Source organism: Phyllobates terribilis, unplaced genomic scaffold, assembly GCF_046119375.1.
Source record: "Phyllobates terribilis strain yellow unplaced genomic scaffold, ASM4611937v1 Scaffold_11__3_contigs__length_659146591, whole genome shotgun sequence".
NCBI lineage: Eukaryota > Metazoa > Chordata > Amphibia > Anura > Dendrobatidae > Phyllobates > Phyllobates terribilis.
In genome coordinates, this window is record NW_027362771.1 from 82,661,231 (window position 1) to 82,684,364 (window position 23,134).

A 23,134-nucleotide genomic window follows, 5' to 3' on the forward strand; every position below is an offset into this window, starting at 1 on the left:
GGCAACAACCAAGCAGCAGGACCGCTACCTCCGCCTTTGGGCAAGGAGGAACAGGAGGAGCACTGCCAGAGCCCTGCAAAATGACCTCCAGCAGGCCACCAGGCCACAAATGTGCACGTGTCTGCACAAACGGTTAGAAACCGACTCCATGAGGGCCCGACGTCCACAGATGGGGGTTGTACTCACAGCCCAACACCGTGCAGGACGCTTGGCATTTGCCACAGAACACCAGGATTGGCAAAGTCGCCACTGGCGCCCAGTGCTCTTCACAGATGAAAGCAGGTTCACACTGAGCACATGTGACAGACGTGACAGAGTCTGGAGACGCCGTGGAGAGCGATCTGCTGCCTGCAACATCCTTCAGCATGACCGGTTTGGCAGTGGGTCAGTAATGGTGTGGGGTGGCATTTCTTTGGAGGGCTGCACAGCCCTCCATGTGCTCGCCAGAGGTAGCCTGACTGCCATTAGGTACCGAGATGAGATCCTCAGACCCCTTGCGAGACCATATGCTGGTGCGGATGGCCCTGGGTTCCTCCTAATGCAGGACAATGCCAGACCTCATGTGGCTGGAGTGTGTCAGCAGTTCCTGCAAGATGAAGGTATTGAAGCTATGGACAGGTCCGCCAGTTCCCCAGACCTGAATCCGATTGAGCACATCTGGGACATCATGTCTCGGTCCATCCACCAACGTCACGTTGCACCACAGACTGTCCAGGAGTTGGCGGATACTTTAGTCCAGGTCTGGGAGGAGATCCCACAGGAGACCATCCACAACCTCATCAGGAGCATGCCCAGGCGTTGTAGGGAGGTCATACAGGCACGTGGAGGCCACACACAATACTGAGCCTCATTTTGATTTGTTTTAAGGACATTACATCAAAGTTGGATCAGCCTGTAGTGTGTTTTTCCACTTTAATTTTGGGGGTGACTCCAAATCCAGGCCTCCATTGGTTAATAAATTTGATTTCCATTGATGATTTTTGTGTGATTTTGTTGTCAGCACATTCAACTTTGTACAGAACAAAGTATTCAATGAGAATATTTCATTCATTCAGATCTAGGATGTGTTATTTGAGTGCTCCCTTTATTTTTTTGAGCAGTGTACATTATACTTACCTTCTGATGGCCCCCGGCGTCCTTATCCGATCCGTCCTGGCTTGCCGGCAGCTCGCGATGGTCTAAAAGGACCTGCCATGACGTTATTTAGTCGTGTGATGGGTCACGCTACTGCTGACGTCAGTGGTCGCGTGACCCGTCACATGACTAAATTACATCATGGCAGGTCCTTTTAGACCATCGCGAGCTGCCGGTAAGCCAGGACGGATCGGATAAGAACGCCAGGGGCCATCAAAAGGTAAATATAATATTTATTTTTTACCATTCTTTCTGTCACACTAAATAAATCCATGCCGTTTGCATGGATTTATATAGTGTGACCAAGTTGTCAAGCACTTTCCAAGTGATGCTAAAATCGTTTGGAAAGCGCTTGACAACCCGCATGCGGAAATTCATGTGAAGAACGCTTCACTTCCGCATGTCCCTGGCAGGAAAAACGCATGTACAATCCGCATGCGTTTTTTCTGCCAGGGAGATGCAGAAACGCTCAGGAAAGATCCGGAGCATTTCTGCATAATGGGCACATAGCCTTATGGCGTTCTAGTATTAGCTAGGAAGCACAGAAGCTTTGTTATTCTCCTTAGTGAGATATCATTATGGTGTAGAAGAAAGGATTCAAGTTTCATTACTTTGGCAGTGATGCACCACACCTCTGTCCAAAAATAAAACAGTTGACATCTGATTATTCATTTAATTATGCAAAGTAATGAATATTAGTTTTGAGAAGTGGCAATCTGCCAGCTACTGGATGATGCCTGCTTAGTGTGAAACTTTTTCCTAGACCCGAAAAACAACTCATCTCTACAAAATACACAAGAAATGAATGTTGACAAAATATGAAAATATAACACATACAGTAGAAAAAAGACAAAGGGTATGTGCAGACAATCCGTATTGGCAGCACTTTGAACACAGTATACTTTATGCTGCGTCCAAAGCACTGAAAGCAGGTGAATCCCCATGTGTTCATTGAACCACGCGGATTCACCACATTCAATACACAATACATTGTACTGATCTAATTTCTCTTGCGGAGACTTCGCAAGAGAAATTGACATACTGAGGTCTGGAAAGACGTCTGTGTCCGCGGGTTATCCGCAGGTTCACGGAGACGCATAGTGGGCATGGGGTTTCTTGAAGTGCCATCCACTTTGCTTCTAATGTAGAACGCTGCAGTTTGCACGTAGCGCAAGTGCGCTGCGTCCAATCCGCAGCGTTTCCTGACCGGGTGCAAATACCCAAATAAATGGTACAAATACCCAGAAGGTTTGCCAGCAAAACATTTTTAGCACCCTCGCCACAGCTGGCAAGTAGATGAGGTTTACTCTTTACACTAGGTAACATGCAAATACAATCTTGTACCTTTAACTGCAGGTGGGGCTGGATTTCGGCAGCAGTGACAGCAGAATGTGCTGGATTTAAAAACCATACAGTCCAGTTGTCGCTACAGTTGAAACCCTGCTCACCAGCGGACACGTGATTTTTTAAGATTTGCTCCCCAGCCATTAGCCAGCAGTGGGTGTGCAGTGCTTCGCTGCAGGTACAACCAAAACTTATCAATAGTATACAAGGCTAGTGTGATGCTTGTCACTACACACAGATAAGCCGTGAGGCTGGGTAGTCAACAGGTCCAATGTCAAAAGGCAAGTGAGTACGTCATAGACATAGGGGTGAGACAAAGGCGTAGTCAGGAAACAGTCCGAGGTCAATATTCCAAGAAGGTAGAGGATCACAACAAAAGGGCAAGACAAATCCTAGGTCGGGCAGCAAAGATCAGAATACCAAACAAGGAGCACAGAGCAAGCGCACACCTCATGAGCATAGTTACATTTGGCAGCAATCTAAGGCAGAGAGCTGGTTAAATAGCCAGGTAATTACTCTGAACAGGAGTCACATGGATGAAGCCCCAGCACACCCTGGTCCTGATTGGACTGCTAGATTGTAACTCAAGACACTGACAGCTCAGCATGCCCCAGCATCCGATTGGATGGCTGAGCTGTCCATCACCATACTGACAGCTCAGCATGCCCCATTCCTAGATTGGACTGCAGAACTGTCATTCACTGCATCCAGACACTCAGACAGAAGGAATCATGACAGCTAGGCTAGAAAGGTGAGCAGAGACCATGCATAAAATGAGCCACTGTGCCAGTCACCATGGCTGCACTGGGGGTACATTTTTAGTTATTAAAAATACATTAAGGGCCATTTGTCTACCCTGGTGACAAATGCCATGCAAATCATTAAGGCGTATAAATCTAAGGGTGTCACAAATAACATGTAGGAAACAGCGTTCATGTAGGTTGTAAACAAAATTTCCAACATAGCCACCATACAGCTAGACAGCTGGCCCAAATTTGCATCAAGTACCATAACAATTTTTGTTATATGCCTTTCATATTCCATAGCACACTGAGAACTTCTTTGATTTTTTTTAATAGGCATGTCGTCCAAAAAAAAGGTTGTCATTACAATTTGGCAATTGTCAAGCTATCTTAGATCTTTGTCCATTTTTCAGCTTCCAACAAATTAACTTCAAAAATTACTGTTCAAATGCAGTCTCATATACCTGTCCTTGCACAGTCAGAAAATATTCAATGATATTCACTTTACTTGTCCGCATTTCTACTGCTATGGTTGAACAGTCCATATTCTGGACCATGTATGATTTAAGATGTGCTGCTCATGCTATGCACAGGAGCTTGGTTTGCTGTGAAGGACGTCTTTCCAGAACAGATTGCACAAGACCATGAACTTTAAAGGAAAGAGGAACGTTCAGAAGATAATGGTGAAAACACATTATAGAATGTGCAAAGAGGCCACAATCAATAAAAACCATATGAAATGTAAAGAGGTTCAACACAGGAATGTTACTGACCTATCTCAATGTATAGGACACGCATATAACTACTTGACATTTTTCCTGTGTTGTACATTGTTTTTTTTTCCATTGTGCACAGGAGCACAAGACTGGAAATTACATGGACTGTCTGCAATCTTGCATCAATGAGCAGATGCCGGATAATCTAACATTCAGGATTATGTGACTGACATAGAGGAAAAATTAGTAGCACCTTTTACCAGTTCAATACTGTTTTCTTTGCTCTTAAAGGGAACCTGTCATCAGAGAATTCATTCTCTAAGTAATGTCAAGGCAGTATGGTGACTATTCATCCTTGCCCCTTTTTCATCACTAAGTAATGCCCTTTAATATACGTAAGATATTTCTGCACACTACCCAATAGCCATCTTCTACGTGGCATGTCATCTTTTCTGATTGTACATGGCGAACCATGTATTGGTTTTATACTGTATACTACTTTCAGCCAGCTAGGTTTTACTCTGAAAGGCTGCAGCCTTGCAGAATAAACATACATTAAACAGCTGGCAATGGACGATGTGACTCAGCTGACTAGTCTGCTGGAGTACCCCGGTGACTTCTCCCCGCCCTGCTCCAGTTGACTGACAAGTCTTTCACACAGGGAACCACATCAGACAAGTCAGCCGAGACACTAAAGGCCCATTTATGCTAGCGGATAATCTGTCAAATTCTAAGGCTTACGACCAAGGATTCGTGATAATAGCGTAATGTAAATTGAGAGACTGAACGATGCGTCCAAAAACATTCCTTCATCGTGCAGAAAATTGTTTAGGCGAGAGAAAAATTATTGTTCAATTTTCAAAAACTGTTTAATGCAAATGGAGATTGCTTGTTTTGAATGATGAAAATGAGTGGAAATTCAAGTCCTAAATAAGGTTGATCGTGTTCCAAGGCAGTTGGAAGCAGTTGAAGCATTGGGACGAGCACATATTCGCAGATGGATCAAATACATATTTGTAATTAGCAAATTAAAAATAGCTTCATTAATTTAATTAAATATGCTTTTTACAGTATCAGCGGAAATGTTTGTACAATACTTTATTAATTACACAAGTGCCGTACGTTTAGTGTATATGCTGGGAGAAGCAAAAGCTCCCAATGTATCAAAGGTCTATATAATTTACGAGAGAGTGACCAAAAAGTGTCCGATGGGGTGGTATGCATCACTTCTCTATCTGTAAAGTATACGTTTTATATTGGCAACTGAACCCCATGAGCCAGTAGACCTCAACCTTCCGTAGACACCAAACCACACTCAATGTTATAAGTAAATAACCCTATTACATGTAAGGCCTAGTAAATATGGTTTTTACCCTAGTTTTAACTGTCAGTGACGTTTTTTACCTTAGTACTTTTTAGTAATGTTTAGTGCATTCCTAGTCCCACTAATGCAAAACATATTCAAGAATCGCCTCATGCGGCTCTCGAGACACTGGTTGGAAAAAGGGCCCTGTGACGTGCAGGGGAGGGGGGGGAATATGGTCATTTAGAATAGAGGCGATGATTTAGGGGAATAGTATGCAGATAGGAGGGGTTTGCTTGCGTCCCCGGACGCCAAGCCTCTGGAAAACAGACTTTATAAAACCAGATTTCTCTGCATTCAGACCTCTACTGTGGGCCATACAGGTAAGTATAAGTTTACTTTTCTATACCCATTGTAGAGGTCTGATATTTCCCAGGGGGTGACAGATTCCCTTTAAACAAACTGACCTTCAGCAGTCTTTCAAGTATCTCAAATATCTCTGTACAGCATAGGTTTGAATGGGGCCATAATATACAAAAGGCAAATTTCTTATAGTTTTCTCACAATCTTGGGATTATCAGTCTAGTCATAACAGAACTTTTTTTTCAGCACAGTAAGAATGTTAACCTTTTATTCATAGTAAGCTTTTGTTATTGAATCTAATGTCTGGGCATCCATTGAAAAAGTCACTGTAGAGAATTCCCAGTTCAGGAAATTGCTTATCAGAAAAGCTCGTAAAGTTACCAAAACAATGAAGAGCTAATGGAGCGGGTCAATAACTGTGGTGAAAGTAATGCAAAAACGTAATACAGAAAGGAAGTAAGCCCTGAGACTCCCTGACCTGTAACAAGTCTCTTTCCTCTACAGTTTAATCCTTTAACGGCAAACAGTCTGAAATGAGCAGACAATTACTGTGAATATAATTACTAGCCATGGCCCAGTGGAGCTAAGATAGTCTGCCAGGTGTGATCACAAGTTAGGATATTGCCGTTGAGGCTTTTAAATAGCTACACCTAGCATGTAATTTGTGTGCAGTAGATCTATTTTCATACAGCTATATCTGACGTAAACAGTCCTGGCCAAAAGTCTTGAGGCTAACACAAATTTTGGTTGACACAAAGTTTGCTGCTTCAGTGTTGTTAGATCTTTTAGTCAGATGTCTCTATGCTTACTGAAATATAATTATAAGCATTTCATAAGTTTTTATACTTTTCTTGACAAACACGTCAAGTTTATGTAAAGACTCAATATTTACAGAGTTGACGTATTTTTCAAGACTTTTTGCAATTTGTCCTGGTATGAAGGATATCTGCTTCTGGGTCAAATTCTGACTGATGGCAACATATTCTTGTCTAATCAGTGCTTGGAGTTTATCACAATTTCTCTATCTGGTGAGTTTCCTGGCCATTAACCTAAAAATGTAATGTTTTGATTATTGAGCCACTATAAAAGCATTGTTCATCACCAAATTGCTCCTGAATTGTTGGAGGATCACAAGTAAATGGACAGCATGTGACTTAAATATGAGTGTCTGAGCAAAGGGTCTGAATACTTATGACCATGTGATATTTCATTTTTTCTCTTTTAATAAATGTGCAAAATTTCTACATTTCTGTTTTTTTTCCGTCAAGATGGGGTGCAGAGTGTACTTTAATGAGAAAAAAATGAACTTTTTAGAATTTACCAAATGGCTGCAATGAAACAAAGAGTGAAAAATTTAAAGGGGTCTGAATACTTTCCGTACCCACTGTACCATTATTAACCTGCCCGGCGCCTGCACTTAGCCAAAAGCTGCAGGGAGAAAATTAACTTTATTTCCCTGGCAGGATTCTGGTTTCAGTCACAGGGATGGCACTGATGCAGGTTCAGTCATAGCTCTGTAAGTGGCGTCTGTAACTGCACCTCCGGCCCTGACTGACAATGTCAATAAAGGCCGGGGGACCGGTTACAGACATCGCTCTGTATACTCAGAGCGGTGACTGAACCCGCACTGGCGCCACCCCCGTGACTCTCTTCCGGCAGCATTCAGCTAAGTGCGGGCACCGAGCAGGTTAATAACGCTATTAACCTGCAGAGTAATCCCATATTTGCAGCTTAATAGCGTTTTTTTTCTAGTGACAAGTTCCCTTAAATTTTCATGGCACTGCTTGACTTGGTAATTTTTTGCAATTCATCTGATCACTCTTTAATAACAATCTACAGTTAATGCAAATTGTCATTATAAAAGCTGAAGCTGCAAACTTTGTGAAAACCAAAATTTGTATCAGTCTCAAAACTTCAGGGCACAATTGTATTTCCACAGCTAATGGAAATATAAATTACAGTGGGGAAAAAAAGTATTTAGTCAGCCACCAATTGTGCAAGTTCTCCCACTTATAAAGATGAGAGAGGCCTGTAATTGACATGATAGGTAGACCTCAACTATGAGAGACAAAATGAGAAAACAAATCCTGAAAATCACACTGTCTGATTTGTAAAGAATTTTTTTTTAAATGTTGGTAGAAAATAAGTATTTGGTCAATTACAAAAGTTCATCTGAATACTTTGTTATATATCCTTTGTTGGCAATGACAGAGGTCAAACGTTTTCTGTAAGTCTTCATAAGGTTGGCACATACTGTTGCTGGTATGTTGGCCCATTCCGCCATGCAGATCTCCTCTAGAGCAGAGATGTTTTGGGGCTGTCGCTGGGCAACACGGACTTTTAACTCCCTCCAAAGGTTTTCTATAGGGTTTACATCTGGAGACTGGCTAGGCCACTCCAGGACCTTGACATGCTTCTTGCGAAGCCACTCCTTTGTTGCCCTGGCGGTGTGCTTGGGATCATTGTCATGCTGAAAGACCCAGCCACGTTTCATCTTCAATGCCCTTGCTGATGGAAGGAGGTTTGCACTTAAAATCTCACAATATATGGCCCCATTCATTCTTTCATGTACACGGATCAGTCGTCCTGGTCCCTTGGGAGAGAAACAGCCCCAAAGTATGATGTTTCCACCCCCATGCTTCACAGTAGGCATTTTGTTCTTTGGATGCAACTCAGCATTCTTTCTCCTCCAAACACGCCGAGGTGTATTTCTACCAAACAGTTCTACTTTGGTTTCATCTGACCATATGGCATTCTCCCAATACTCTTCTGTATTATCCAAATGCTCTCTAGCAAACTTCAGACGGGCCCGGACATGTAATGGCTTAAGCAGGGGGACACGTCTGGCACTGCAGGATCTGAGTCCCAGGCGGCGTAGTGTGTTACTGATGGTAGCCTATGTAACGTTGGTCCCAGCTCTCTTCAGTTCATTAACTAGGTACCCCCGTGTGGTTCTGGGATTTTTGCTCACCGTTCTTGAGATCATTTTGACACCACGGGGTGAGATCTTGTGTGGAGCTCCAGATCGAGGGAGATTATCAGTGGTCTTGTATGTCTTCCATTTTCTAATTATTGCTCCCACAGTTGATTTATTCACACCAAGCTGCTTGCCTATTGCAGATTCAGTCTTCCCAGCCTGGTGCAGGGCTACAATTTTGTTTCTGGTGTCCTTTGACAGCTCTTTGGTCTTCACCATAGTGGAGTTTGGAGTCTGACCTCTGTCATTGCCAACAAAGGATATATAACAAAGTATTGAGATGAACTTTTATAATTGACCAAATACTTATTTTCCACCAAAATTTGAAAAAAAAATTCTTTCCAAATCAGACAATGTGATTTTCAGGATTTGTTTTCTCATTTTGTCTCTCATAGTTGAGGTTTACCTATAATGTCAATTACAGGCCTTGTACAATTGGTGGCTGACTAAATACTTTTTTTCCCCACTGTATACAAAAAAGTAATAGTTCTATTGGGTTAATATGCTCAGAATGCAAAAGTCAGGACACTCCTATACTCACAGATGTTATCGACATAAATAAAAAAAAGGATAGGTTTAATCTATTTACCATAGCGATTATTGCTCTTTTTGGTATTTTGACTGTAAATTATTATTAAACAAGGCATGTAAAAAGTTGTACAGGAGCAAACAGAATTCATTTGATTAGAGGGAATCTGACAATAAGAGCAATCCTCCACAAACCTCCAACTCACATGCAGATCTATAAAAGTTAACTCCATCAGCTACTTTATATCTTCTATTTGTAGCTGCATTCTCGAGAAATCAGCGTTTAACTCAAATACAAAAGAGGTGTTAAGTGTTCTGGGCATGACAGGGCACTTCCCAAGCCTCTGTCTCATGAGGTTGTTTTTCCACCTAGCACCAGTCCCTTTAGCTTGATCAATAGCTCACCGATTTCGTTGCCTGGCATCTGATGTCACACTGACATTGAGCTTTCAATCAAGCTAAAGAGGTTGGTGCTGGGTGGGGAAACAACATGAGGTGGCAGAAGCTCAAGAAGTGCTCTGTCACACCAAAGTACCTCTACTGTGTGCACAATTATTAGGCAAGTGAGTATTTTGACCATTTTATAATTTGTATGCATATTTCCAAGGTAAGGGAGGTTGAAACAACTGAACAAGACACAAGTTGAAACTGGGCGAAGAAATATCTGAAGACAGATTTTTCCAAGGTTTTATGGACTTATGTGATGACAGTGACTCTTGATGGACCAGATGGATGGGCCCGTGGCTAGATCAGTAACAGGAACAGAACAACACTACAATTACTCACCAACAAGGTGGAGGTGGGGTACTGCTATGGACTGGTGTTATTAAACATGCGCTAGTGGGATCTTTTTTGGTTGAGGATGGACTTAAAATAAACTCACAAACCTACTGACATTTTTTCAGAAAACACTTTCTTCAAGCAAGGGTCCAGGAAATAAGTCTGCATCTTTGAAGAAAACCATGATTGTTTTGCAGAACAAAACTCCATTGCATGCAAAGTCCTCTACTGTTTGGCTAGCCAGTAAAGGTGATGAAAGAATATTGACATGGTCTTCCTCACCTGATGTAAACCCTATTGAGAATTTGTTGCCCCTTCTTAAAACAGGAAATTTACTGAGAAGAAAAACAGTACACCTCTCTGAACAGTGTCTGGGAGACTGTGGTTGGTGCTGCCCAAAAAGTTGATCATCAGCAGATTAAGAAACTGAGAGACTCCATGGATTGAAGGCTTATTAAGTAGAAAGGCGGCTATATTGCTCACTGATATTTGTTTTGAAATGTCAGAAATATATTTTTGTACATTTTGAGTTGTTTGGTTATTACTCTGACTTTAACAGATGAAAATAAACAAGTAAGATGGGAAAATGTATGTTTTTCATTTAGTTGCATAACAATTCTGCACACATGATATTTTCCTAAGAAAGACAAAAATCTCACTTTTACTTTCTTAAATATTCAGGTTTATTAACCTTTTTGATTGACAGCCTGCACTGTAGATGTTCAATAATAAAATCACTCATTCAAAATATTAGTTGCCTAATAATTAATTACAGAGTGTAATGATCTATTTGCACATGAAATAAATCATTGATTTCTCAGCTATGCAGAACAGATATTAGATATAAAAAGTGTTAACAGAATGACCTGCATGTCCATATTTGTAGTTGGGGGGGGGGAACAGGTGGTGTTGATCTTACTGACAGATTCCCTTTAAAACAGCATGCCATTGTATGCAGGACTTACCGTAGACTACTGGACAGCATTTATGTAACTGATCATACTGGAGACAGAACTGATGCACAGCACTTTGTAAAGGACCTATCAAATTTTTACACAAAACTAACCACAAATACTGTATGCTACAAATGATAGTAGATGGTACATAATAAAAGGTACAATAAACTGTAAGAAACATACTTTATGTCCGGCATAAACTAATATGTCAACATTTCTTGGGATGTTAAAGTTAAAGTCTCACAGATAAACCCCAGCCCAGGAGTCCCGGGAAATGTGGGACAGTTGGCAATCATGTAGTATGGTAGGCAGGGGCGTATATAAGAGGGTGGCAGACGGGGCATGTGCCCCAGGCGCAGACAGCAGGGGGGTGCAGTCGGACCGCCTAATGCGGCGGTCCAAGGTGTTCCCCCCGGTGGCTGCATTCTGCCGCCCCCTGGACCGGGATTCGGCCTTTCTCTGAGCGGGCACTGCGCCGCAGGGTTCTATTGCGCAGGCGCCAGAGAGTCACTTTCCAGCGCCTGTGCAATAGATTCCTGCGGCGCAGTGAACGGAAAGACGGGCCGGGAGGAAGCAAAGCACACTCTATGTGAGCGGAAGTCAGGGAGCACAGTGCACATCACAGGGCCCTGTGACGTGCAGGGGAGGGGGGAATATGGTAACTAATCACATAGGCGGGGATTTGGGGGATTAATAAACAGATAGGCGGGGATTTCTTGGGATCCCCCGGACGCCAAGCCTATACACAACGGAGTTTATAAAAACACATTTCTCTGCAATCAAACCTCTACTATGGGCCATACAGGTAGGTATAGATTTACTTTTCTATCACATGTATACCCATAGTAGAGGTCTGATATCTCCCAGGGGGTGACAGATTCCCTTTAATTGTGCAGGGGGGCTATTAATTGTGCAGGGGGCTATTTATTGATTGTGCACGGGTGCATATTTATTAACTGTGCAGGGGGGCTATTAATTGTGCAGGGGGCATATTTATTAATTGTGCAAGGGGGCATATTTATTCATTGTTCAAGTGTTCAGGGGGCTATTTATTGTGCAGTAGCCATATTTATTCAGTGTGAAGGGGGGGGATTTAATCTGTGGGGAGCGAGTGGGGAGTGGGTGCAGACACATTATTGGTAGCAAGGGGGGGAAAATGTGTGCGGACAGAGTATGGGAAGCGTGGGTGATGGGATGTGTGCGGATACAGTATGGGGAGTTGGGGGGGATGTGTGAGGAGGAAATATTAGCAGGTAGGGGGAAACGTGTAAGGAGACTATTGAGGGGAATAGTGTGAGGAGACAGTATGTGGGAAGAAAAGTATGAGTGGGCACAGAATAGAGACTGAGTAGTGGGTGGACGATAGCATGGGGGACAGTGTAAGGTCACAGCCAGGAGGGAACAGTATGCTAAGGAGGGGGAGTGTAGAGCCTGAGCCATATAGGGGGACACAGTGTGAGGACAGTGTGAAGAGGGGGCCAAGTATGGAAAGGAGAGGGCAGTGAGGAAAGCATGTAACATAAGAGGGACAGTGTGGGGGTGATATTTTGTGCAGGGTATATAGTGGGGGGCAATTATTTATTCAGGGGCCAGAGTAGGGCAGATATTTTTATTCAGGAGCATTATAATGACACTGCTATCTTTCAGAGCATCGTGTGGGGATGTTCTGCAGAAGACCGGAGAAGAAGGAAGTCTGCAGAGACGGCTGTGGATGACAAAACTCATCATGGCATCTGGGCAAGAGGAAGAAAAGAAAGAGAAAGACTCCAGAGACAGAGTCATCTATAAGGTACCTGGATGTAAATGTTTTTTATGATGCTGACATTTTTTATTTATGTTAGGAGCATTAAAGATGTTGTCCACGTTTATGATGAGTCTGCAGTCATTCTATGTGACTGCAGACTTCTGAATTCTCACAGTGCGCACCGCACACTGTCAGGGTTCTATTGTGCCGGCGATTTGTATACTTGCGGTCACATGCTGACTAGACATGCGTGGCCTCACATAATGAAAATGAATTGAGGGAGGCCGGACACGTCTAGTTGGAATGTGTCCAGAAGTATACAAATCGCATACTTGTGGTGACATTACCGTCCACTGTTGCCACGGCAAGGGAGAATCCTAAAAGTGTGCAGTGCATGCACTGTGAGAATTCAGAAGCTTGCAGTCACACACAGTGATTGCAGACTTTCATCTTAAACCTGGACGAGCCCATTAATTATAAAATGAAGCCCTGTAGCCAATCTTAAGAGCATGCAACATCCTCACTGTCAGGTTCAGCTCTGCTTGCAGGTTCCAGCAATCATCACATGGCAACTTCACTCATAGGAGATTTTCATAATTAAGGTCAAGTGAAAAAGAGCTTTTCTTCCTGCTTCTCTCAGAGAGAATTAGGAATAGCAGTTTGTCGGCATGTGATTAATGTAACGGCCCCACTATCAGTATTTGGTCAGTATTTTTTCTCAGTAGTGGGAGACAAAACCAGGTGAGGAACAATCAGATGAAAGGTATAATAGAAACGAGTCACCAATTCTGCATTTATCACCCACTTCTGGTTTTGGCTCCCACTCCTGAGAAAAAATACTGACCGAATACTGACCAAATACTGATAGTGGGGCCGTAGCCTTAGTGTGCAAATCGCATATGCGCTGCGGAAACGGGGGGGGGGCGGGAGGTGTCAAACTGAATTCTTGCCCCGGGTGCTAGAAGACCTAGATACACCTTTGATTGCTCTGATTGTAGGGTTTAGGAGCCAGTTACACTGTTTAAGGAGCCAATTTTAAGTTTTAGTGGGCAGCAAGAGTCTTCATTGCCTTTTAAATAGTTTTTGCCGCAGAAGACATTCATGACATATCAATAGGATTTCTGCTGAGAGCAGAAAACACTATTCACTCCAGTCACGACGGCCCATTGTGTAGGTTTTTCAATGAACCTGGTTAGTCATCAAATGTGGGGGCTCGGGACTAACATGTGGGCTCAAAGTCGGCGAAAAGCCGTATTTAGCCATCTTTATCATCATCATTTTAAAATGTTATGTATTGTGTTTTGACACGTGGGTCAATAATCTTAAAAGAGTCTGTCAGGTGAGGAAACCTGAACAATGTGTAGTAAGTGGCCGGACATGGCTTTCCTATGTGAAACAGTACTTATCTGTAGCGTAATATGTATAAGCTGTTTATCGTAACCATTTTTTCCAAATATAATTCATTTGCTAGTAATTTTATTATTGAATGAATATGCATTGCTTCAATGTATTTAGAATACATAATGAAACAACTCTGCAAGAATACATAAATAATCAACTCTGATCAAATGATCAGCAACAAATAGTGGATAGATGGAAAGGAGTATCAGAAGAAGCATATGGATTGATTGTAGTCTGTAACCATGGACACACAAAACAGCAGGATAGTTTTAAACAAACACTACTGAAAAAAAATAATTGTCATCCAATATTTCATAGAGGTACCTAAGAGGGGCTGTGTACAAATCAAAAAACAGCACAGGAAAGCACCTCCAGGTCCTACAATGGACCATACACAGTCTTTCCTGGAGTGTCCCTTAATAAGCCATCTTACGGTTTTGTCTCCAGCTCCTACAGGTCTGTTTGATTAGTGTCATCCTGCAGCTATACTCAGCACAACTCTGGTGTAACAACTGCTGATTTCACAAATGAAGGGATCTGCCAGCTAAGGACAACATTCATGATCACATGTAAGACTCGTAATATGGGTACTTGCAGAGAAATTTCCCATAAAGCCTGCTAACAGACACCACTTGTTTCATCATTTAAAGGGAATCTGTTAGTAGGATCAACCCTTCTAAGCTGTCTATATGGGCATGTAGGTCATAGAAAGTTGAATAAAATTATACGTTGATCTCTGCGGTCCAATGTTTTATTCCCAAGAAATCCAAGCTTTCCTTAACATGTAAATAAGCTGTTAGGATCTATGGGCCAGACACAGATCTTCCTCAGCATTTGCTTCCAGAGCTTATTTTAATTTAAAGAGGACGTTACAAGTGTGAGACCTGTAGATCAGGAGAGCAGACTGTCAGTCATTACATGTCTCACACTGGTAACATCGTCTTTCATTTACAATAAGCTCTGGAGGCAGATTCTGAGGGAGATCTATGTTTGGCCCATAGTCCTGAACAGCTCATTTACATACGAAGAAAAACGTAGATTTCTCGGGAATAAGACATCAGATCACTAATTTCAAGGTATCATTCATTTTATGGAGCATTCTACGACCTGCATGCCCATATAGATGGCTTAGGAGGGTTTATCCTACTGATAGATTCCATTTAAGCATACGGGCTGGTTGAAAAATAGCACTTACACTGTTTATTAAGGCGCACTCTGATGGCACTAATAAAGGAAACATATTTTCAGTCATATAAAGGAAGGAACTGATTTTCCTATAAATTATACAAACGTAAAAGAAAAGAATAATTCTGTAGTGTGGTTAGTGCCAGTTAGAAACAGTAAATCTGAATCATCTGAAATTGGAAAACACCTGTAGAGTGTGGGATATAAGATATACTTCCTCATTCATCAGTTAGTATAAGGCAAGGACAAACAGACAATAATCATCTTTACACAGTATAGCTCTGAGTCCTGAGTGAGCTAATGGAAAAAGTATAAATTCTATATTTTGGATATTGTGGTTAGCAAAAAAAAAAAAAAGAAGAAAATAAATGTAGCTATAAAAAACAACCTGGATATTGTCAGTGCACGTGTCAACCAATGAAGGCGTTTATGTGACAGCAAGTCTGGAAAGTCTATAGTGATGAAACATTTATATCGCAGTGACTAAGAATGCAGGATATTGTGGGGTCAGACCACAAATCCAAATAATGTATTTCGGGGTAGTTTAAGGCCAGAGATGAACTGTGTTTACAGAAGGAAAATGACGCCAATGCAACATACTGAGAGGTAAAATTCAGGGTCAAACTCCAAAATGCTAAATAAATACTTACTGCTGGTAATATTGGATTTTTGTAGAACTTTGTGTAGATGTAGTTTTATTGTAAGACACTCTACATTGTGTGATGTAATGTTATTCTAAGGCATTTCACACTGTTGGATGTAATGCTATTGTAAGGTACTCTACACTGTGTGATGTAGTATTACTGTAAGGTACTCTACACTGTGTGATGTAGTATTATTGTAAGGTACTCTACACTGTGTGATGTAGTATTACTGTAAGGTACTCTACACTGTGTGATGTAGTATTACTGTAAGGTACTCTACACTGTGTGATGTAGTATTACTGTAAGGCACTCTACACTGTGTGATGTAGTATTATTGTAAGGCACTCTACACTGTGTGATGTAGTATTACTGTAAGGCACTCTACACTGTGTGATGTAGTATTATTGTAAGGTACTCTACACTGTGTGATGTAGTATTACTGTAAGGTACTCTACACTGTGTGATGTAGTATTATTGTAAGGCACTCTACACTGTGTGATGTAGTATTATTGTAAGGCACTCTACACTGTGTGATGTAGTATTACTGTAAGGCACTCTACACTGTGTGATGTAGTATTATTGTAAGGCACTCTACACTGTGTGATGTAGTATTACTGTAAGGTACTCTACACTGTGTGATGTAGTATTATTGTAAGGCACTCTACACTGTGTGATGCAGTATTATTGTAAGGTACTCTACACTGTGTGATGTAGTATTACTGTAAGGTACTCTACACTGTGTGATGCAGTATTATTGTAAGACATTCTACACTGTGTGATGTAGTATTATTGTAAGGTACTCTACACTGTGTGATGTAGTATTACTGTAAGGTACTCTACACTGTGTGATGTAGTATTACTGTAAGGCACTCTACACTGTGTGATGCAGTATTATTGTAAGGTACTCTACACTGTGTGATGTAGTATTACTGTAAGGCACTCTACACTGTGTGGTGTAGTTTTATTGTAAGGCACTCTACACTGTGTGATGTAGTATTATTGTAAGGCACTCTACACTGTGTGATGTAGTATTATTGTAAGGCACTCTACACTGTGTGGTGTAGTTTTATTGTAAGGCACTCTACACTGCGTGATGCAGTATTATTGTAAGGTACTCTACACGGTGTGATGTAGTATTACTGTAAGGCACTCTACACTGTGTGATGTAGTATTACAGTAAGGCACTCTACACTGTGTGATGTAGTATTACAGTAATTCACTCTACACTGTGTGATGTAGTATTATTATAAGGCACTCTACACTGTGTGATGTAGTATTACTGTAAGACATTCTACACTGTGTGATGTACTTTTATTGTAAGACACTCTACATTGTGTGATGTAATGTTATTCTAAGGCATTTCACACTGTTGGATGTAATGCTATTGTAAGGTACTCTACACTGTGTGATGTAGTATTACTGTAAGGCACTCTACACTGTGTGATGTAGTATTATTATAAGGCACTCTACACTGTGTGATGTAGTATTACTGTAAGGCACTCTACACTGTGTGATGTAGTATTATTATAAGGCACTCTACACTGTGTGATGTAGTATTACTGTAAGGCACTCTACACTGTGATGTAGTATTATTATAAGGCACTCTACACTGTGTGATGTAGTATTACTGTAAGACATTCTACACTGTGTGATGTAATGTTATTCTAAGGCATTTCACACTGTTGGATGTAATGCTATTGTAAGGCACTCTACACTGTGTGATGTAGTATCACTATAAGGCACTCTACACTGTGTGATGTAGTTTTATTGTAAGGCACTCTACACTGTGTGGTGTAGTATTATTATAAGGTACTCTACACTGTGTGATGTAGTATTATTATAAGGTACTCTACACTGTGATGTAGTATTACTGTAAGACATTCTACACTGTGTGATGTAGTATCACTATAAGGCACTCTACACTGTGTGATGTAGTATTATTATAAGGCACTCTACACTGTGTGATGTAGTATTATTGTAAGGCACTCTACACTGTGTGATGTAGTATTATTATAAGGTACTCTACACTGTGTGATGTAGTATCACTATAAGGCACTCTACACTGTGTGATGTAGTTTTATTGTAAGGCACTCTACACTGTGTGATGTAGTATTATTGTAAGGCACTCTACACTGTGTGATGTAGTATCATTGTAAGGCACTCTACACTGTGTGATGTAGTATTGTTGTAAGGCACTATACTGTGTGGTGTAGTTTTATTGTAAGGCACTCTACACTGTGTGATGTAGTTTTATTGTAAGGCACTCTACACTGTGTGATGTAGTATTATTGTAAGGCACTATACTGTGTGGTGTAGTTTTATTGTAAGGCACTCTACACTGTGTGATGTAGTATTATTGTAAGGCACTCTACACTGTGTGATGTAGTATTATTGTAAGGCACTCTACACTGTGTGATGTAGTATTATTGTAAGGCACTCTACACTGTGTGATGTAGTATTATTGTAAGGCACTCTACACTGTGTGGTGTAGTTTTATTGTAAGGCACTCTACACTGTGTGATGTAGTATTACTGTAAGGCACTCTACACTGTGTGATGTAGTATTATTATAAGGCACTCTACACTGTGTGATGTAGTATTACTGTAAGGCACTCTACACTGTGTGATGTAGTATTATTATAAGGCACTCTACACTGTGTGATGTAGTATTACTGTAAAACATTCTACACTGTGTGATGTAATGTTATTCTAAGGCATTTCACACTGTTGGATGTAATGCTATTGTAAGGCACTCTACACTGTGTGATGTAGTATCACTATAAGGCACTCTACACTGTGTGATGTAGTTTTATTGTAAGGCACTCTACACTGTGTGGTGTAGTATTATTATAAGGTACTCTACACTGTGTGATGTAGTATTATTATAAGGTACTCTACACTGTGTGATGTAGTATTACTGTAAGACATTCTACACTGTGTGATGTAGTATCACTATAATGCACTCTACACTGTGTGATGTAGTTTTATTGTAAGGCACTCTACACTGTGTGATGTAGTATTATTGTAAGGCACTCTACACTGTGTGATGTAGTATCATTGTAAGGCACTCTACACTGTGTGATGTAGTATTATTGTAAGGCACTATACTGTGTGGTGTAGTTTTATTGTAAGGCACTCTACACTGTGTGATGTAGTTTTATTGTAAGGCACTCTACACTCTGTGATGTAGTATTATTGTAAGGCACTATACTGTGTGGTGTAGTTTTATTGTAAGGCACTCTACACTGTGTGATGTAGTATTATTGTAAGGCACTCTACACTGTGTGATGTAGTATTATTGTAAGGCACTCTACACTGTGTGATGTAGTATTATTGTAAGGCACTCTACACTGTGTGATGTAGTATTATTGTAAGGCACTCTACACTGTGTGATGTAGTATTATTGTAAGGCACTCTACACTGTGTGGTGTAGTTTTATTGTAAGGCACTCTACACTGTGTAATGTAGTATTATTGTAAGGCACTCTACACTGTGTGATGTAGTATTATTGTAAGGCACTCTACACTGTGTGATGTAGTATTATTGTAAGGCACTCTACACTGTGTGATGTAGTATTATTGTAAGGCACTCTACACTGTGTGGTGTAGTTTTATTGTAAGGCACTCTACACTGTGTGATGTAGTATTATTGTAAGGCACTCTACATTGTGTGATGTAGTATTATTGTAAGGCACTCTACACTGTGTGATGTAGTATTATTGTAAGGCACTCTACACTGTGTGGTGTAGTTTTATTGTAAGGCACTCTACACTGTGTGATGTAGTATTATTGTAAGGCACTCTACATTGTGTGATGTAGTATTATTGTAAGGCACTCTACACTGTGTGATGTAGTATTATTGTAAGGCACTCTACACTGTGTGGTGTAGTTTTATTGTAAGGCACTCTACACTGTGTGATGTAGTATTATTGTAAGGCACTCTACACTGTGTGATGTTGTATTATTGTAAGGCACTCTACACTGTGTGATGTAGTATTATTGTAAGGCACTCTACATTGTGTGATGTAGTATTATTGTAAGGCACTCTACACTGTGTGATGTTGTATTATTGTAAGGCACTCTACATTGTTTGATGTAGTATTATTGTAAGGCACTCTACACTGTGTGATGTAGTATTATTGTAAGGCACTCTACACTGTGTGATGTAGTATTATTGTAAGGCACTCTACACTGTGTGATGTAGTATTATTGTAAGGCACTCTACACTGTGTGGTGTAGTTTTATTGTAAGGCACTCTACACTGTGTGATGTAGTATTATTGTAAGGCACTCTACATTGTGTGATGTAGTATTATTGTAAGGCACTCTACACTGTGTGATGTAGTATTATTGTAAGGCACTCTACACTGTGTGGTGTAGTTTTATTGTAAGGCACTCTACACTGTGTGATGTAGTATTATTGTAAGGCACTCTACATTGTGTGATGTAGTATTATTGTAAGGCACTCTACACTGTGTGATGTAGTATTATTGTAAGGCACTCTACACTGTGTGGTGTAGTTTTATTGTAAGGCACTCTACACTGTGTGATGTAGTATTATTGTAAGGCACTCTACATTGTGTGATGTAGTATTATTGTAAGGCACTCTACACTGTGTGATGTTGTATTATTGTAAGGCACTCTACACTGTGTGATGTAGTATTATTGTAAGGCACTCTACATTGTGTGATGTAGTATTATTGTAAGGCACTCTACACTGTGTGATGTTGTATTATTGTAAGGCACTCTACACTGTGTGATGTTGTATTATTGTAAGGCACTCTACACTGTGTGATGTAGTATTATTGTAAGGCACTCTACACTGTGTGATGTTGTATTATTGTAAGGCACTCTACACTGTGTGATGTTGTATTATTGTAAGGCACTCTACACTGTGTGATGTTGTATTATTGTAAGGCACTCTACATTGTGTGATGTAGTATTATTGTAAGGCACTCTACACTGTGTGATGTAGTTTTTTTCTGCAAAGAAAAAAACTGTGAAGTTTTGCTTTAACTTGGACCTTTTTGAAATGCTACAAAAACAAACAGCAGCAGTAAGATCATTTTGAGATAATATGAAATCGGCATTACGTTCATTAGAGATAATATCAAGTCTGCTACGTACATAATGGCATTTTATAGAGAAATATGTATATCTGACATCAAATATAGTAGGCAAAAGGCAGGAGTAGTCAGGATTGCTGACATCTAAACATTTCTGGACAGTCCATAACAAGAGCACTTTTTCCCTGGTCTGTAAAACATTTTGATGTGTACATGGTCTATTTTTAATATGGAAAAAAGGTACATATTATTATGACTGTAATTATCATCACATCACAGTAAATGCAGTTAGAAGAATAACGAGCTATAGATAAGTTTAAATTTAGAATCACAATGATTTATTGTGGTTTTCTAATGTGTGGATGAAAAATATTGGTTGTGTGTGATTTTTTGATAAGCTGTCCAGAAAAAAAAATTAAGTTAGCAACCTTGGGAGTAGCTGTATCCATATAGTCTCTTATATGACTGATAGAATGGCTGGTATTAACCAAGAATCATTTCTTACCTGTAAGTCAAAGAACTTGCTATATCTTCGATAGATGACCTCTGTGGTGCCATTTGACCAGGTGACATTAATAATATATACCTGTAAATATAAAAGAAAGTTCAATCAGTGATGAACTGTATCCGAAGGGCGCATAGTTACTCAGATTTCTTACATCCAACCACAGCACACATTCATAACATACTTCTGGTGAAACATCTCCAAAAACGAAGGCGGACCTAGTTTTATAAACGTCTTCTCAAATGTCCTTTTAGTGACACAAACTTGCATTTTCATGGTAAAAACCTTCTTGTTTTACGGGATCTAGTCCTAATTTTACATGGCTCCAATATAGAACAGCATTATCTGGCCTCACAATTTCCTAAAAAAGTGATTTTCTTCTTACTGCTCTCCAAAGTCTGTCTTATATCCTATAATGTAGTTATAATTTATAGCTAATAAGGTCTTACGCCTTAATTTCCTGAAAGCCACAATACTTTATTCATTACTGAATTGCCCAATTCACTTTGATGATACGTGTGGGTGAGTAGATAAAGACAGAGTAAAATGAACACTGAAGAGGCTGAATCACTTGCTGTTCCAGCTATAATTTGCTAATTTTTTTCTTTTATGCTAATTTTATTACTTTTCCATAATCTTACAAACCATACTGAACACTGTACACTAAAATGAGAATAGAAGACAAGAACAAAAAAATAACTTGTACTGTCAAATCCAACATATCATAAAGATAACTGGAAAGTATTGATATAAGACAATAGCCATGGACACGAAAGCCACATGAACAATATGTTTAACATTAAACCAAGTGAGTTCTCAGACATAGCTAGATGTGGTTATGAACATATGAATAATAGGCATATGCCATGAAACATTAAACCCCTGACACGCAAGTAAAGAAACCCAACGAGTTGTCTGATAGACGCCATCTCAATTGCGCTTAGTAGACACCCAATGGAAGGATGCTGAAAGTAGGAGAAAGAAAGTTTCACGAGGGATCAGGTCCACACTGTTTGGTAGTCTTATGAGAATCTTGGACCTGTTAATGGAGTATCGCTATAACTTCTGAAGAAAGAAAGCAGAGGAGAGGAGCAACAAGCTTGTTCATCTAGATATGTGGAACCGGAGGAAGCTAAGCAGACGATACCAAACAAGTGTGGCTAGCAATAGGCAGTAAGATAACTTAGCGTTGTGTAGGCTGACAATTTGAAATCTCTTCCAGAGCTATGGGCAAGGTGTGCAGCAGGCGGTAAGGTAGCTAAAATGGTACCTGATGGCTGTAAACAGCAATTGTCATACAAAAGCTGAGTACAAGTTGGGAGCTGAGTAGACATATGTCTGAGCATGAGTGGTGCCAGTCATGTAAATACCTATATATTATTTTATTACTACTTAAACACAGGTACTGAAAAATATTTTTTTTTATCTATTTTTACTGTGTAATGATATATTTGAATGTATTCTATTTTATGTACAAGTTTAAGGGGTTAGCGATTTCTGCCTGAGCTGCAGGTCTGCTCTGTTAACACCATTCAAGATATACTTTACAACCACCACATGCGCCATAGAAACCTCTAGTCTAGAGATGCTTCATTGACTTCTACAGGAGAGTATTCTAGGCATGCTCCGTGATCTGTGCAGAGGTCACTGCGCAGGGAGGGAAGGATGTGAGCTGTGACCATGACTTATTGTCCTGCATTATCTGCCTCCAGATATAAACGTGAGGTAGTACTCTCAGTGGTCATTGT

At 40.4% G+C, this 23,134-nt stretch overlaps 1 protein-coding gene across 2 annotated transcripts in view; it reads right to left on the reverse strand.

Moving 5' to 3' along the window:
• Positions 1-23,134, reverse strand: part of SH3PXD2B (SH3 and PX domains 2B) — a 248,122-nt gene that overhangs the window by 164,869 nt on the left and 60,119 nt on the right. For both annotated transcript variants that reach the window (XM_073651312.1, XM_073651313.1), the window contains exon 2: positions 21,387-21,467. In XM_073651312.1, the coding sequence (XP_073507413.1) occupies positions 21,387-21,467 (81 nt within the window). The remainder of the gene's footprint in view (positions 1-21,386; positions 21,468-23,134) is intronic.